General features: G+C 36.9%; 1 protein-coding gene across 7 annotated transcripts in view; it reads left to right on the top strand.

Moving 5' to 3' along the window:
* The first annotated feature begins 8,473 nt into the window (after positions 1 to 8,473).
* Positions 8,474 to 14,786, top strand: part of Ralgapa1 (Ral GTPase activating protein catalytic subunit alpha 1) — a 240,660-nt gene continuing 234,347 nt past the window's right edge. For 3 of the 7 annotated variants that reach the window (XM_063246661.1, XM_013154645.3, XM_013154647.3), the window contains exon 1: positions 8,474 to 9,007. In XM_063246661.1, coding sequence (XP_063102731.1) covers positions 8,902 to 9,007 — 106 coding nt within the window. In that variant the 5' untranslated portion in view covers positions 8,474 to 8,901. The remainder of the gene's footprint in view (positions 9,008 to 14,786) is intronic. The other 4 variants (XM_063246664.1, XM_003471887.5, XM_063246662.1 and 1 more) reach the window with 4 other exon arrangements.

The raw sequence follows: 14,786 nt of genomic DNA, 5'->3' as shown, positions 1-14,786 counted from the left end.
CAACAATTTCAGACTTCTCATACACAACTAATGAAACTAAAACAGATACCATGGCTAAAGTTATTGAAATAAATATACAAACTTTTATAATAAAATATAACCAATTAAAATTTATGGGTGCACATAATGACTTCCCTTCAAAGTATACTATAGAAAAGGCAAAAACAAAGGCATTTGAAAAACTTAAACAACACATTAGCTGAATGTCAAGGTTAACATCTACAGTGATATCATGTTGATGGTATGTATCATTGATGTGATGTAATACAAATGGCACTTTACTGCTGTAGTCTTCTTCCCCAAAACCCATAATTTTACTGTCACTGTGAGGAAAACATGAAACATTTCAATAGAAGAGCATCCTTCAACATGCCTCACCAGAATTTTTCAAAGGTATCAAGGCCATCAGAACCAAAGAAAGTATGAGAAACTTTCATAGCCAAAAGAAGCTTAGAGAGATATAACCACCAAATGTAACAGGACCTTAGAAAAGCTTCTGCAATAATAACACAAAAAATATATTAAATTTTAAAATAAGGAAATCTGAATAAACTATGGGATTCAATTAATAATAAGAATGTTCAGAGGCCAGAGATATAGCTCAGCAGCACAGCACCCGTCTGGCAAGTGCAAGGTCCTGAATTCTATTCCCAGTACCAAAAAAACAAAAAACAGTAACAAAAAAGAATGTTCATTAATTTCAACAAAAATAGCTTACTAATATATGATGTTAATAATGTTTTGGAGTTGGGTACATGAGAATTCTTCATGCTATTGACTCAATTTTTCTGTAAATTCAAATGGTAGCAAAAATAATTCTATTAAATTTTTATAGTTTCATATTTGAATACACCTTGAGTTTATAAAAAATAGTACAGTATTGTAACATGTTCACAACTGGTTAATGCATATTTTTCTTGGGATGTTCATGATTTTTTAAACATAAATTTAAATTCTAGTTCCCATAAGCAATATTTCAAAAATAATTTGAGAGGTTCTTTTCATAATAAATGTGTCTCCAGTGAGATTTTTGTTTCCCTCTTTCCTTCCTTCCTTCTTTCCTCCCTCTTTTTTTCATATGGGGGGTTGAACCCAGGGCCTTTGCACTGAGCTACATTCTCAGCCCTTTTTATTATTTATTTTGAGATGGGAGGACTTACACTTTCAGAGATTTTTACTATGTATTTTTAAGTCAATGAGGAGAGACTATCAGATGGGCTGTGACATGCCTCATCTAAATTGTATTATGCTGGTCTGTATCACAATGGTGTTTCCTTTTTTTTTTTTTTTTTTTTTTTTTGTCTTTTTCCTTTTTATCAGTACCAGGGATTGAACTCACGACTGCCTGCTTGCAAGGCAGGCACTTATGCCGCTGAGCTAAATCTCCAGCCCCCAGTGTTTCCTTTTTTTGTTTTAGTTCGCCAGCCATCTAATTATTACAATATACCCTATACCCTAGCGAAATCAGGGTTCAGAGTTTGTGGCCTCAGTCAATTTCGGGTTTTTCCTTTTACCTGATAATCATTCCTGTAAACCCTGAAATTTCACGGAACCCGCAAATATCTTGTGCATTGCAGGGAGGGAGACAGGAGGTTTGCAAGTAGCCAGTCTGATAGCATTATTTAGTTCTCCTTGGTGTTGCCTGGCTGCTGCTCTGTAACCTATCTTAGGTAGGTCTCAGCATTCCCGCAATCTTTTTTTTTTTTATTTTTAAAAATGATTAAGATAAAAGAGGACATAACAATACAGGTCAGAACAGAACAATTTAAGCAACATAGTGTTTCACCACAAGACAACCCAACATAACAGTAGCTACCATATTGTCTCTTTCCTTGAAATATTTGAGTATACCTTCATACACTATAGTGTCAAACATAACAAACAGTATAAAACCATTCAAAAGAATGAAAGTATTACAGGGTATTCAGAACCAACTAACAGAAAACGAACAATGGTTTCTATATAATCTCCTTGTCCATAAAAAATTTTGTTTATACCATCACATATAATAAAATGCAATAAGATACAACATGATACAACTGATGGAGACAGAAGAACAAAAGCTTGGTAGGTAGGACTTCAAAACAAGATGATATTAAATCAGCACTAGCTATTATAATGTCTTATTTTCTTCAAAATAGCTGTTCATACCCTCACAGACAATAAAATCAAACAACCCAGAATAAACCATTTCAACTAATGAATGAAAACATTATAATGCTTCAAAGCCATATAATGGGGAATCATGATTACCACATACTTTTATGTATTCTTACCATTTCTTATACTAGGGAGACTATTCAGTATTTATACATGTGAGTTTGATTTATTTCACTTATGAGTATGGTCTCAAGCTCTGTCCATTTATTTATAAATATCTCGATGTGATTATTCTTTATAGCTGAGTAGTACTCCACTGTATAAAAATACCACAACTTTTTTACCCATTCCTCAGTTGATGGACACTTAGGTTGTTTCCAAGATCTGGCTGTTACAAATTGTGCTGCTATAAACATGGGTGCACATATAGCACTGTAATTTGATACATTCCCACAATCTTACCAGGTTTCGGAACTGAGTGTAAGTATGTTGAGTATTCTCCATTTTGTTTTTCTAAAAGCACTAAGATCTCTGAGATGCCACCAAACTCTCTTCACCTTCTAAGGCTTTATTATTATAGTATTTTATTAAATTACATAACTGCAGGAGGCATTGCACATATAGGGTTTGAAGTTTAAAAACAGGCATTTTTCTGAGCATATCTGAAATTCACAGATTCTCTGGGAACATAAGCCCCATGAATTTTGGGGGCCTACTGTACTATATTTTTATTTTCTCAAATTATTTCCCTCATTCACCAAACATTTACTGAGTGAATGTGTAAATGAAAGGGAGATGAGCTCAAATTCATTCTCCCCCTTAATAAAGATTTTTGTTGGGGCCAGGGGGTTTAGCTTAGCAGCGTAATTGCCTGCTTGGCAAACATGAGGTCATGAGTTCAATCTCTAGTACCAAAAAAAAAAAAAAGTATTTGTTATCATTTTGCAAAGAGCATGTCTTTGTCCCTTTTCTCCCAGTTGAGGCACAATACCTGACACGAGCAGCTTAAAGGAGATGTGTATTTTAGCTCACAATTTTAAATCAAGGTTGGCGGGTTCCAAAGCAGAAACAGAATGGCAGAAAGGCATGGCAGATAAAAAGGTGCTCATGGCAGCCAGAAAGCAAACAGAAAAGGGAGCAAGTAGAAATAAAAACACACACTTCCAGTCGTATGGCCAGGGAACAGTCCCTTCCAACCAGGCCCCAAATCTGAACACGAGAATTTGGGGCCACCCTTTAGATCGAAAGTATAATAGCACACTTTACAACAAGACTCAATACAGCTCTAAAGAAAATGTGTGGTCTGTCCTCAGAGAGTTTACAGTCTAGTGAGAGTGCAAATCTCTGAACAATTACACAAGTTACTCTTCTGTGAAGGAAAGATACCTTAACGACTATAGAAGCAACTTGCAGTGCCTTCTCTCACCTAAGTATCACAATGGTTGATGAATTTTAATATCAAGAAAATGAGGCAGAGAGATATTAAACCATGCAAAGGGCCCCAGAGCAAGTAAATCCTAAAACAAAATGTTTTCTTTAGACCTCATTCTAAAGCTCATGGTTCAAAACACTATACTGTTGCCTGAATTTCACAAACCTGGGAAAGAAAGCCTTTTACTTTAATTTTTCTATTAATAAAACTGACCAAGAGAAGAACCAGAATTGAAATATCTTTAATAAATATACTTACTATCCCATTATATCATAATGCTTTCTCAAAAACAAGCTCTATTATAACCTAGATTATACAAACCATGCTCTTAGGAACTGTATACATTTTGTAACTTTTTAAAACCATATTAATTTTTTTTTGAACCCCAGGTGTGATGGTACATGCTTGTAATCTCAGAATTCAGGAGGCTCAACCAGGAGAAGGGTCACCACAAGTTTTAGGCCAGTCTGGGCTACATAGTGAGTTCAAAGTCAGTCTGGACTACATATCGAGATCTTATCTCAAAAAACATAACAACAACAACAAAACAAACCCTACAGAATGGTTTTTGAAACAAGGTTTCACTAAGCAAAGTACTGTATTTTAACACAATCTTAGCAAATGTCTTATGTTTTTCTCTTCTTTGTTGTTGATTTTGTTGTCTGTTTATACTAAATATTTCACTGCATTTTGAACAAGACTACATACAGTATTGCTGTGGGTGAGACTATAGTAGGAAACAGTTCTACAAACAAGAAGACTCACTCTTGACCACTTAATTTATGGACAGAGTTTCCATGAACAATTTGTTTATAACATTCAGAATTTCCCTTATGTTTTTCAAATATTACAGATTCTTCAGATGTCTTCATTAATGTAATAAGATATTCTAAGTTTTTCTTTGCAGTAAAAAAACTAATAACACATCCATGTTTTTTACTTTATGTTCATGTATAGATTGTTTATTTTTTGAGACAGGTTCTCACTGTGCAGGTAGGCTGGCGTTTACTTGTACCCCAGGCTGGCCTCAGACTTGTGATGATCCTCCTATTTCAGCCTCATGAGTGCTGAGATTACAGGCATGCACCACCATGCCCAGTTTACATACCCATGTTTATGTGGGGTGCAGGCAGGAAAGAGGATTTAAAAACAGAAGTAGTTGAAAAGTAGGACTATTTTATTAAAAAAAAAAAAGAAAAGAAAAGAAAAACAAAAGTCCTATGTATCAGATGTGGTGGCACATACCTGTAAAGCCTGAGACAAGAGGATCACAAATTTGAGCCCAATCTGACAATTTAGTAAATTAGTGAGACTCTGTCTCAAAATAAAAAATAAAATAAAACCCTACATAGCTCTGTGTAAAAGTATTTGTCATCTAATTATTTGCAGGGAGGAAAAAAAGACAAGGATATGTGTTATACCCAATAAAAAATACATTAGCCAGGCATGGTGAGGTACACCAGAAATCCCAGCACTGGGAGACTGAGGCTAAAGATCATAAGTTGGAGCCCTACTTGTACAACTTGATGAAACCTCCCTATCTCAAAATAAAAAATAAAAAGGGCTGGGGATGTTCTCAGTACTGCCTTCCTATCCAAAGAAAGAAAACACATTAATATTGTATGAAATAGTCTCAATAATAGATTTAGGACAGAAGGCACTGCCCAATTGTAGCTTTGACTGTATTATTTTGCTGATATCTGGTGACCATGCATGTTTTCATGGATCAATCAAGGAAATGTTTAACAAAGATTACTTCCCCCCCTTTTTGTCATTTATCTCTTATTCTTTATTGTTGCCTCAGCCATATATAACATTCTACTATTTTATGCCAATAACAACAGTTTAACCTCCAGAGTTGAAATAGATTAACATAAAAGGAAATTTTCTACTTCAAAGCCTAAGGAAACCTCAGAACACACTTTTGTATGAATGAAAACCTGGAGAGTAACAGGTTTACTTCTCTTAAATTCCGGTTTGCCTGTGTGAAGCATTGTTTCTCCTTTTTCTTGCCCTCCCACCATCATGTTCTCCCCTCCCTGGTGTTCCCTAAAGTAGGTTACCATTCCTGAATGGACTGCAAAAAATGGTAATTCCACTGCATTTGCATAATTCAGTTAGTGGTTACTGAATGCCTACTGTTCACTCATTCTTTCCACAAATATATTGAGTCACTGGACTGGGGGTGAGGCTGCAGATTTAAATTGGATTGTGAAATATCGGAACATAGAAAACCATGACCTGCCTTTAAGAGAGATTACAGTCACAAGAGACATGAAGCCAGGTGTGTGGCACATGCTTATAATCCCAGCAATCAGAAGGCTGGGGCACAAGGATGGATAGTTCAAGACCAGCATGGGCTACATGGTGAGTTCAAGGCCATCCTGAACTGTACAGTGAGACCATCCCTCAAAGAACAACACAGAGGAGAGGGGCAGCGGGAGGGAGAGAGAGCACAGAATGACTGAACAAAGAGTTTCATGGTAGAAGACCTCAGAGAGGGCTGCAATATTGTTTTAAAGTACTACTTTTTTCTTTAACATTCCTGTTTCTATTCAGTGTAGTGTATCTTTTTTTTTTTTTTTTTTTGTAGTATATCTTTAAAACGTGAAAGTCAGCACTTTTTCTGCTGTAAGTGGCTGAAACCAACTCAAACTAGTTTAGGCAAAATTAAAAATTTACTGGCTTGTGAAACAGGATTATAGCACTTCAGGCCAAATTGGGTCCAAATACCCAAATGATGTTATCAAAAGTCTGTAACTCTATTCTCCCCATTCTCCTTCATGTCAACTTACCCAGCAGATTCTTTTCACATGATTTCCAGCAGTTCCAGTCAGACTTTCATTCTGTTTACACTCAGTCCATCAGAAAGCAAACTTCTTTTTCCCAACTGTTTAGGAGAGAGAGAGTTATACTGGGCTGAACTGGTCATGTGCCCATTCCTAACTCTTAAGCTTTTCACAGTGGGGGGTGAGCTCAAATGACCCTGAGAGGGAGGGCTTTCCAGAGGAACTGGCTGTGACTGCCCCAAGGTAAGCCTACCAACATACCCAATTGTGTTTGTTACTTTTCTCCCTGCTAAGCCAAAAGACTTGACACCTAAAGTTAAAGGAAGAAAGGTTTATTTTAGGTCTCTCAGGTTTTGATACAGAATCACACGGCTCCAAGGCAGGCTAGCATGGCAGACAGGGACTACAGAGGAGAAACAATTCATGGTGGGAAGAAGGTAGCTAAGCAAGCAAGCAAGGGATCTTAACAGTGTCTTTTTGTCCCTTTAATATTGTATCTATGGTACTGGAATTAGGGTAGTGCCAAACCAATCAATGGATTCATTTAATAATCACACATCTTTAATCTCAGAATCACACATTCTAGACCCACCCACCTCTGAAAGAGCCCAACCTATAACTGCATGAGGGTTTGACACAAATCATAACACCAATGTAACTGATTTCCTTCCTTCCTTCAATTCTTCCCACTTCAGTGAGTTTAGAAACATGAGACTAGGTCTGCTTTTCATGAATCTCCTTAACAGATTTTGAGATACTTGTCATAATTACTCTGAAGTAGCAGCAAGATATAAAATCTAGACACATGATTCTTCTTTCTGTCACAGTTTGACAATGTGAATTTTGTTCTTTGAGAGTCCTACTATGCATTCCTTGACTTTATGACATATCTAAAACTATATGTATGTATGTATATATACTATATATAATAAAAAGATGATATCCATATGTATTCATACATGCACACACATATTTTTTAAATCTCTGATTTTTTTGGGGGGGGTGCTGGGGATTGAACTCACAACCTTGCATTTGCCAAGCAGGGACTTACACCACTGAGTTAAACCCCTAGCCCCTAACTCTCTGATTTTTAAAGAAAGGACCTTTTTTATAGTCTAGGCTGGCTTAGAACTTGGTATGTAGTTCAGGATGGCCTCAAACTTGCCATCCTTCTGCCTCAGCTTCCACTGTTGGCATTACAGGCCTGTACCACCAAGTCCAACTCAAAGTACACAAACATTTTTAAATGTCTTGATACATAATGCCAAATTTTACTTTCCAGAAAGTTTATACTAATTAATGCTCCTACTCAGCAGGCTGTAGGAATGTCCACTGTCACGTTCACCTTGGAAAGATTACTGATTTAAAACAAATATTATTAACTTGACTGCTAAAACATTAGTGTTACAGTAAGTTATGCTGTGTAAAGAAAGCTAGGCAAAAGAGTATTCTCTATGTTTCTTTAGTACTTTTCTATACAGGCCCTATCAATTTTCTCTTGAATTTATGTGAGTGCTTTATATATTAAGAAAACTCACTAATGAAATTCTTCAGAATTTTTTCCTTAATTCTTTTTTCCAATAAGTTTCTGGGAGGGTGTGTTATTTCTTTGTGCAAGATAATTTTATTAACTCAATTTGAATGTTTAGTGCCAGGAATCACACTCTGTACCTTACGCATACACAGGATGCACTTTACCACTGTTCTACACTCCCAAATGTGCAATTTTAAAAGGATGTGCCAAAAAAGGATGTGCCATAATACTACATATCCATAAACATCACTTTCAAACACAAACAAAAATTCTTTAAACAACATCCGCATCAGGAAATGGACATTACAACCAAGGTCTTAAAAATTGACATCAAGCATATATTGTACCTCTACTTTGTTTAGAGTACGGATTTTAAGTTACTCAAACTCCTTAACAGTGACTTAACAAAAGCTATACAACAGACACTCTGCGAGTTTTGCTAGGACTCAGTGTTTACAGTGCCACACACTTAACTATCCTTCTTGACTCTCTTGGCTCCTCTTTCTTTTCTGTACACTGAAAACCAAGGATGGTAGCGCCACAGATGAGCTCACGCTAGCATGACGTCAAGAACACTTGACGTCAGAAGGCGGTTGCCAAGGGGACCGTTCGCCACAGACGGCAGAGTCGTGAAACCCCATCACCACACTGCGCTCTGCTTTGGCCTCTGCGGGATTTAAGCTGCTAAAGAAGCTTTAACCTTAAGGGGGCCTCAGGGAGAGAGTTGTGCCGTCGCCGCCGAGAGCTCCACCTCTGTGGCTCCGGGTCCCAGGCCCGGCCTGTAGCGCTGAGCGGCCGCAAGAGTCGGCGGTTGTGGCGGGCGGCCAGCCTGGGTCTCCCTCGCTCCGTGCAGGGCCCGGAGCCGGGATCCGCCATATTGGAGCCGGAGCCGAAGCCGGAGGGGCCTCGGAGCCGCGGCGCGAGGCGGGTGGGGTCGAGTTTATTGGGGCCCGCGAGGGTGCGGAGCGAATGAGCCACTCGGGCTAGTGTCTTCCCCGCCCACTCCGTCCACTTTCTGCCGTGGGGAGGGAACCGGTGGCGGCAGGATGTTCTCCAAGAAGCCACACGGGGACGTGAAGAAGTCCACCCAGAAGGTGCTGGACACCAAGAAGGACGCCCTGACCCGCCTCAAGCACCTGCGCATAGTCATCGGTGAGAAGCGGAGGCTGGCGGGGCTGAGGCCTGGGGGCCGGGCCTGCCTCCCGCGCGCCCCAGGGGACGTCCCCTCGCGACCCAGTGCGCTGCGGGGAGCGGGGCAAAGCGTCGCCTCGGTGCGGACGCTGGAGGGCGGGTAGCATGAGCACGAACGTACCTAGCTCTGAGTTAATAGTTGGAACTCGTTGTTAAAGATTAGTATTGCGCTAAAAACTTAGATCTTGAGGGGAACTGTGCGAAGATGGTGTATTAGAATGTAGATTTGCCAGATCACTACAGCCTTCTCCACCCAGTGAAAAGAAAAACAAAACTCTCTTCAGACCATATGCTCCTTGATCTTTGAAGTTTCTTGGCGGATGAGGGCGTGGAGGAAGCTGTTACACCTCTTTGGGAAGTGGGTGGTTCCCAAAAGCTTGTGGGAAAGAGCCCCGCCCTTCTGTTAATGCGCCTTGTTCATCGTTACTGGCGTTGAAAGGGCGAACTATTAGGTACAGAAAACAAAGTAGTTTATTGGGTTTTTTTTGCTTGTTGAGAATTGTAGAGAATTCTCTTTTTAGTTAGTTAAAATTTTTTGTCTGCTGCTTTCAGCTTCTGCTTTGTTGACAAACCAAGCAGCCTACTTGAGATTGGATATAATTTAAGTGAATCTTTAATTTATAGGGAACTTGTGGTTCAGTTACTTTGATTTTTTTGGGTGAAGAAATTTGAGGTGAAAAGGAAAGTTAGACTGCTTGCATTGGCATAGAATTAATAGCATAACTGACCTTAAAGCCTAACTACCTGAATTCTAGTTCTGCTGACCTCCAGTTGTCTTCCTAATAAGGGTTTGTTTTGTAAAGTGACTTATGTAGTGGTTAAGTACTCTGTTTGTAGTGCCTATTTCTTTACACTGTACTGTGCTGTTCCTTTCCTACTAGCAGGGGTGTAGATATTATTATTGTCTAGTTTTGACAAAGGAGAAAGCTGGCTTTGGGAAGTTCAGTGGTCGTTGAGTTACCACATGGCAAAAACGAAATGGAACCCATATTTTGTCTCCATCGTATTTTTACTCTTCCTACATTTATGACAGCTAATCTTTATCATAAGTAAATTATAAAACAAATCCAGGCTACCAGTACAAAAATAAACTCACTTTTCAAGAGAAAATAAACTTTTTAAATGTGGTAGAGATTATGATCTTACTGTTTTCATTCTACTTAAGAGTTAAGTTATTGAAGAAATGATTTTGCTGAGAGTGAGACATAGAAAATCAACATGTAAATGTAGATATTGTATCTCAGAGAGTGGAAGTTTGAAATTGGACACTTAATGGAACTTGATACTTGTTTGGGACAAGTATAGGTTGGGTAAATGCAAAGCTTTGAAGTTGAATTTAATAGAATATTGAAGCTTCCTAATTAAGTACTGTAGTACCTTAGTTATAGTATAATTAAGAAGTAGTTTATTTGTACTTCTTTAGCATAGAAGCCACTTTTTCCATTTAGAAGATATATTCCACATTAAGAGGTGTTATGCAAGTCAGACATTTTGTAGAAACTGACTTTGGTTTGCAAATAGAATAAATTTTTAAAAATGAAAAGCAAACTTCTTTGCTTTTTTAGAAATTTTTAAATGGAATGTATATGATGGGGGGGTAGGTCAAGGGCATAAACAGTTACATTTTAATATCTTTAAGAACTTTGAAGTTATAAGCATTCTTCTTTAATACTCCTGACCCTGTGAATGGAAACAGAGCGATTATCCTAAACAGTTCTCATTCCTCATTTTACCCAACAGGTGACAATTGGCAATGTGGCAGTCAGTGTCCGGCAATGTGGGGAGGTGCTACTGGCATCTGGTATACACTAGTGTTGCTGGACATCTTGTAATACTCAGAATAATCACTTGCAACAATATTCTATCCCTAGTGGGCAATAATGTTGAGGTTTTGAAACCTGTCAAAATATGAGGCAAAACGTGGACTTTCAAATGCTATTTTTTTTTTTTTTTTTTTTTTTTTTTTTGTAAGAGGATGCCACTGAGCTAAATCCCCAGTCCTTGGATAAACTATTCTGTCTAGCATTTGGGTATGTCATTTTACAGATGAAAGAGCCACTTTTATTGGAAGTAGATGAAGTATTTAAATAAAGCAGTCACAATGAGACTAGTTTGCAGAATGGTTGAGCTTTGGCAGTAGCATAGGATTTTTAACTGTTTTTTTAAAAATTAATTTTATTCAGCCAGGCATGAATTATGCTATTCAGGATATTGCATGCCTATAATCCCAGCACTCGGGAGGCTGAGGTGGGAGGATCACTACAAATTCAAGATCAGCCTGGGCTACATAGTGAACTCAAGACTGACCTGAACCTACACAGTGAGACCTTGTCTTTAAAAAAAAAAAAAAAGTGATTTTATTGGTACATTTTGCATACACATAATAATACATCATTGTTTTGTTTTGTTTGAGACAGGGTCTTAGTATGTGTTTAGTCTGGCCTCGAACTGCTAGAGTGTCCTGCCTCAAGATCTGGAGTGCTAGGATTATAGGCATGCCCCACCATACCTGGCTTCATAGCATTGTTATGCTATTTTTTGAGAAAGACTCTTGTTATATATGCCAGGCTGGCCTGGAACTCAGTCTAATTGCCTCAGCATCTTGAGTTCTGGGACTCAGGCAAGTACCATCATGCATGATTAGGATTTTTATTTTCGTTTGGTCAATCTGACCTGTATTGGACCAAACAAAACTACCAATTCAATTAGGGTATTAATAGGTGAATTAAGTACATCCAAGTGTACAAGAACATAGTCATAACTTAAACGTCCAGTGTAAACTTTTTTTCTTGGCATATGTTCTTTCTATAGAACAGTTCTCATTAATCATAGGACTTGACTCTGAAGAATTCAGATTTAAATATGCTATGTTTGCTATTGTGTGTATATGTTTGGTTTGTAGGAATCAGAAGTTGGTTAGTTTTCTTTAAAAAAAAAAAGCCTTGTCTGGTACTTTTTACTCTCTCTCTTCTGTTTTACAACTAAAACCTTTCAGATGATGGCAGTGAATTTGCATGTGAAATGACTAACGGTGCTTGACATATAGTACATATTGACTCAGTTTTAGTTTGCTTCTACTTTAAAGTGACAAGCTAACAATTTGGTTCTCTTGGTTTAAAAATAAAAAGATGAATGCTTATTTGGCTAAAAATAGAATGTTGAATCATTCTAAGAGCTTCATTGAGATGTAGTGTATAATAAAATTTCACATATTTAAAGCATATGATACTGTACTTTAACAGAGATATATCTCATGAAACTAACGTAACAGTTAAGATGAAATTCAGAGACATTCAAGATATATATGTCTTACACCTGAGCATGTGTCTTAGTGTCAAAGCATATACCTTGGCCCTAGGTTTAATATCTTTAAGAACTTTGAAGTTCTTAAAGAACTTCAGCACCACATAAATAAATAAATAAATAAACATAGCAAATTAGCAAGATAATGACTGCAGCTATAACTTTCTAAAGTTTCCACACTCCTCTTACTTCTTTCCTCCCACTTCTACTTGTGTCCTCTCCACTTTTTTCTACAATCACTCTTAGTTTTCATTGTCTAGAATTTTATATAAATGAGATTATATTTTACAGTCTGTTTCTTTTACTCAGCCTCATTATTTTGAAATTCATCTTTATTTTGTGTCAACTCATTGTTTTTTATTGCTAAGTAGTGTTTAACACTACTTAACACTACTTAGTTTTTATGTTCACCTATTGAATAACATGTGGGTTTTTGTAGGTGGTTGCAAGTAAAGCTTCTGAGGAGTATACTTGTTGTATAGACATATTCTTGCTTTCTCATGGATAAATAAATACTTAGAAGCAGGATGGCTGTATGATATCACAGTGGTACATTTAACTTGTTAAGAAATAGCCAAATTGTTTTTTACAATTTTGGATTCTTGATAGCAGTGATGAAGTTCAGTTCCTCCATAAATGCACCAATGTCACTGTATGGCCTCGAACATATAATGGACAATATCAATATAATGGACAGTTTTCTTAATTTTAGCTACTGTAATATACTGGTTATAATTAGTATTTTCTTGATGTCTAGTAATGCTCAGTATCTTTCCTTGTGCTTGTTTGCTATTGTATAACTTCTTTGATGAAGTTTCTACTCAGAGGCCTTGCCTGTTTTTCAAATTGTGTTTGCTTTCTTATGAAGTTTTGAAAGTTCTTTTATATTCTGGATATAATTTTTTGTATGTTTTAACAGTGTTGGAAATGAAAGTCAGTGCCTTACACATTCTAGGCAAGTGCTGTACTACCAAACTACATTTTTAGTGCCCAGATTATCAGTATTTTATAAAATGTATGATTGGCAAAAACTTTTCCCAGTTTGAGATGTCCTTTCCTTTCACTCTTAACATATTTTTTAGCTTATAAAAAGGAAAGGTTTATTTTGGCTCATACTATTCTTTTAACTTTTTTTTTTGTCTTTTTCCTTTTTTTTTATCGGTACCAGGGATCGAACTCACGACTGCCTGCTTGCAAGGCAGGCACTTATGCCACTGAGCTAAATCCCCAGCCCCTTCTTTTAACATTTTCATTGAAGGAGTAGAAACATAGTACTTAGTTTTAATTGTCTGCATGTCAACCTTTTTTCTTTTTTATTTTAAAGAGAGTAAACAGCAAAACAGAACAAACAAATCATTAGGAAACAATTTTAAGAAACACGGATTTCAAAGTAAGTCCACTAGAGATCTTTACTGTCTATCATATTGTCTCTGTAGTTTTCTTCTAAATAATTGTCTTCATCTATTGAATACATACTGAACATTATAGAACTGTTCTAATCATAACAGAATGATGAAGGCTTTTTAGGTCTTCAAGGCCTGACACTGGGGAAGTCAACAATGACTGCCATAATGTCTTTCATTCTCTTCGAAGTAGCTGTCCATATCTTTATATATGCTGAAATTAAACATGAGACTAGACTAATATCACTCTGAACAGTGAATAATAGTATTGCTACATTTTATGTCATAATGCTACAGAGTTAGCACTGGGTATCTTAGTGTCTCTTCTTCAGAGTATCTGTTCATTACATCGTGCATTATATAATCTGTTCCTATAAACTGTTTAGAAATCCTCCCCATATGTGAATCTCTACATATATATCTCTATCCTTTCTGTATTATAGGGAAAAACAGATCAAAACAAGACAATAAAACAAATTCTTAGAAATACATGAAATGAAAAAGACATATAAAACCATATTATTAGGTGATCTACAGTAGTTACTATGCTTTCTCATTATTTTCAATAAATGTCTATATCATCAGACATAATATAATTGAACATAACATTACATAGCAATTTTAATAAAAACACAGCATTGGAGACTTTGTAGGACCTTAAAAGCAGTTAATAATCAAACAGGAATGGGTATCTTATTACATCTTGTCATCTTCAGAGTAGTTGCCTTAGACTGGATACTATCAAGCATACCAAATTCGAATAAAATCAGTCAAGACAAAACAGCAGTCTAACAAACCAGCTTCAAATAAGATCAGTCATAGTAAGACAATGTTAGTAATACAAGGCTTCAGTTTAAGTTAATAGGAAATTAAGGACAGTTACTGTAGAATAGCTTGCTATTTTTGGGATAGCTGTCTGTGCCCTCAAATCTAGTATGAGTAGACAGACGGGAACAAAATAAAATCAAACTAAACAGACCACTAATATGGCTTTTAAATCCTGATACACTGTTAACAATGTCCTCTGCCTTCCG

This window comes from Cavia porcellus, unplaced genomic scaffold (assembly GCF_034190915.1).
Source record: "Cavia porcellus strain 051 isolate PalLab524CR breed Dunkin Hartley unplaced genomic scaffold, mCavPor4.1 scaffold_1, whole genome shotgun sequence".
Classification (NCBI taxonomy): domain Eukaryota; kingdom Metazoa; phylum Chordata; class Mammalia; order Rodentia; family Caviidae; genus Cavia; species Cavia porcellus.
Note: the sequence above shows the minus strand (reverse complement) of the source record. Positions and strands in the feature narration are given on the sequence as shown.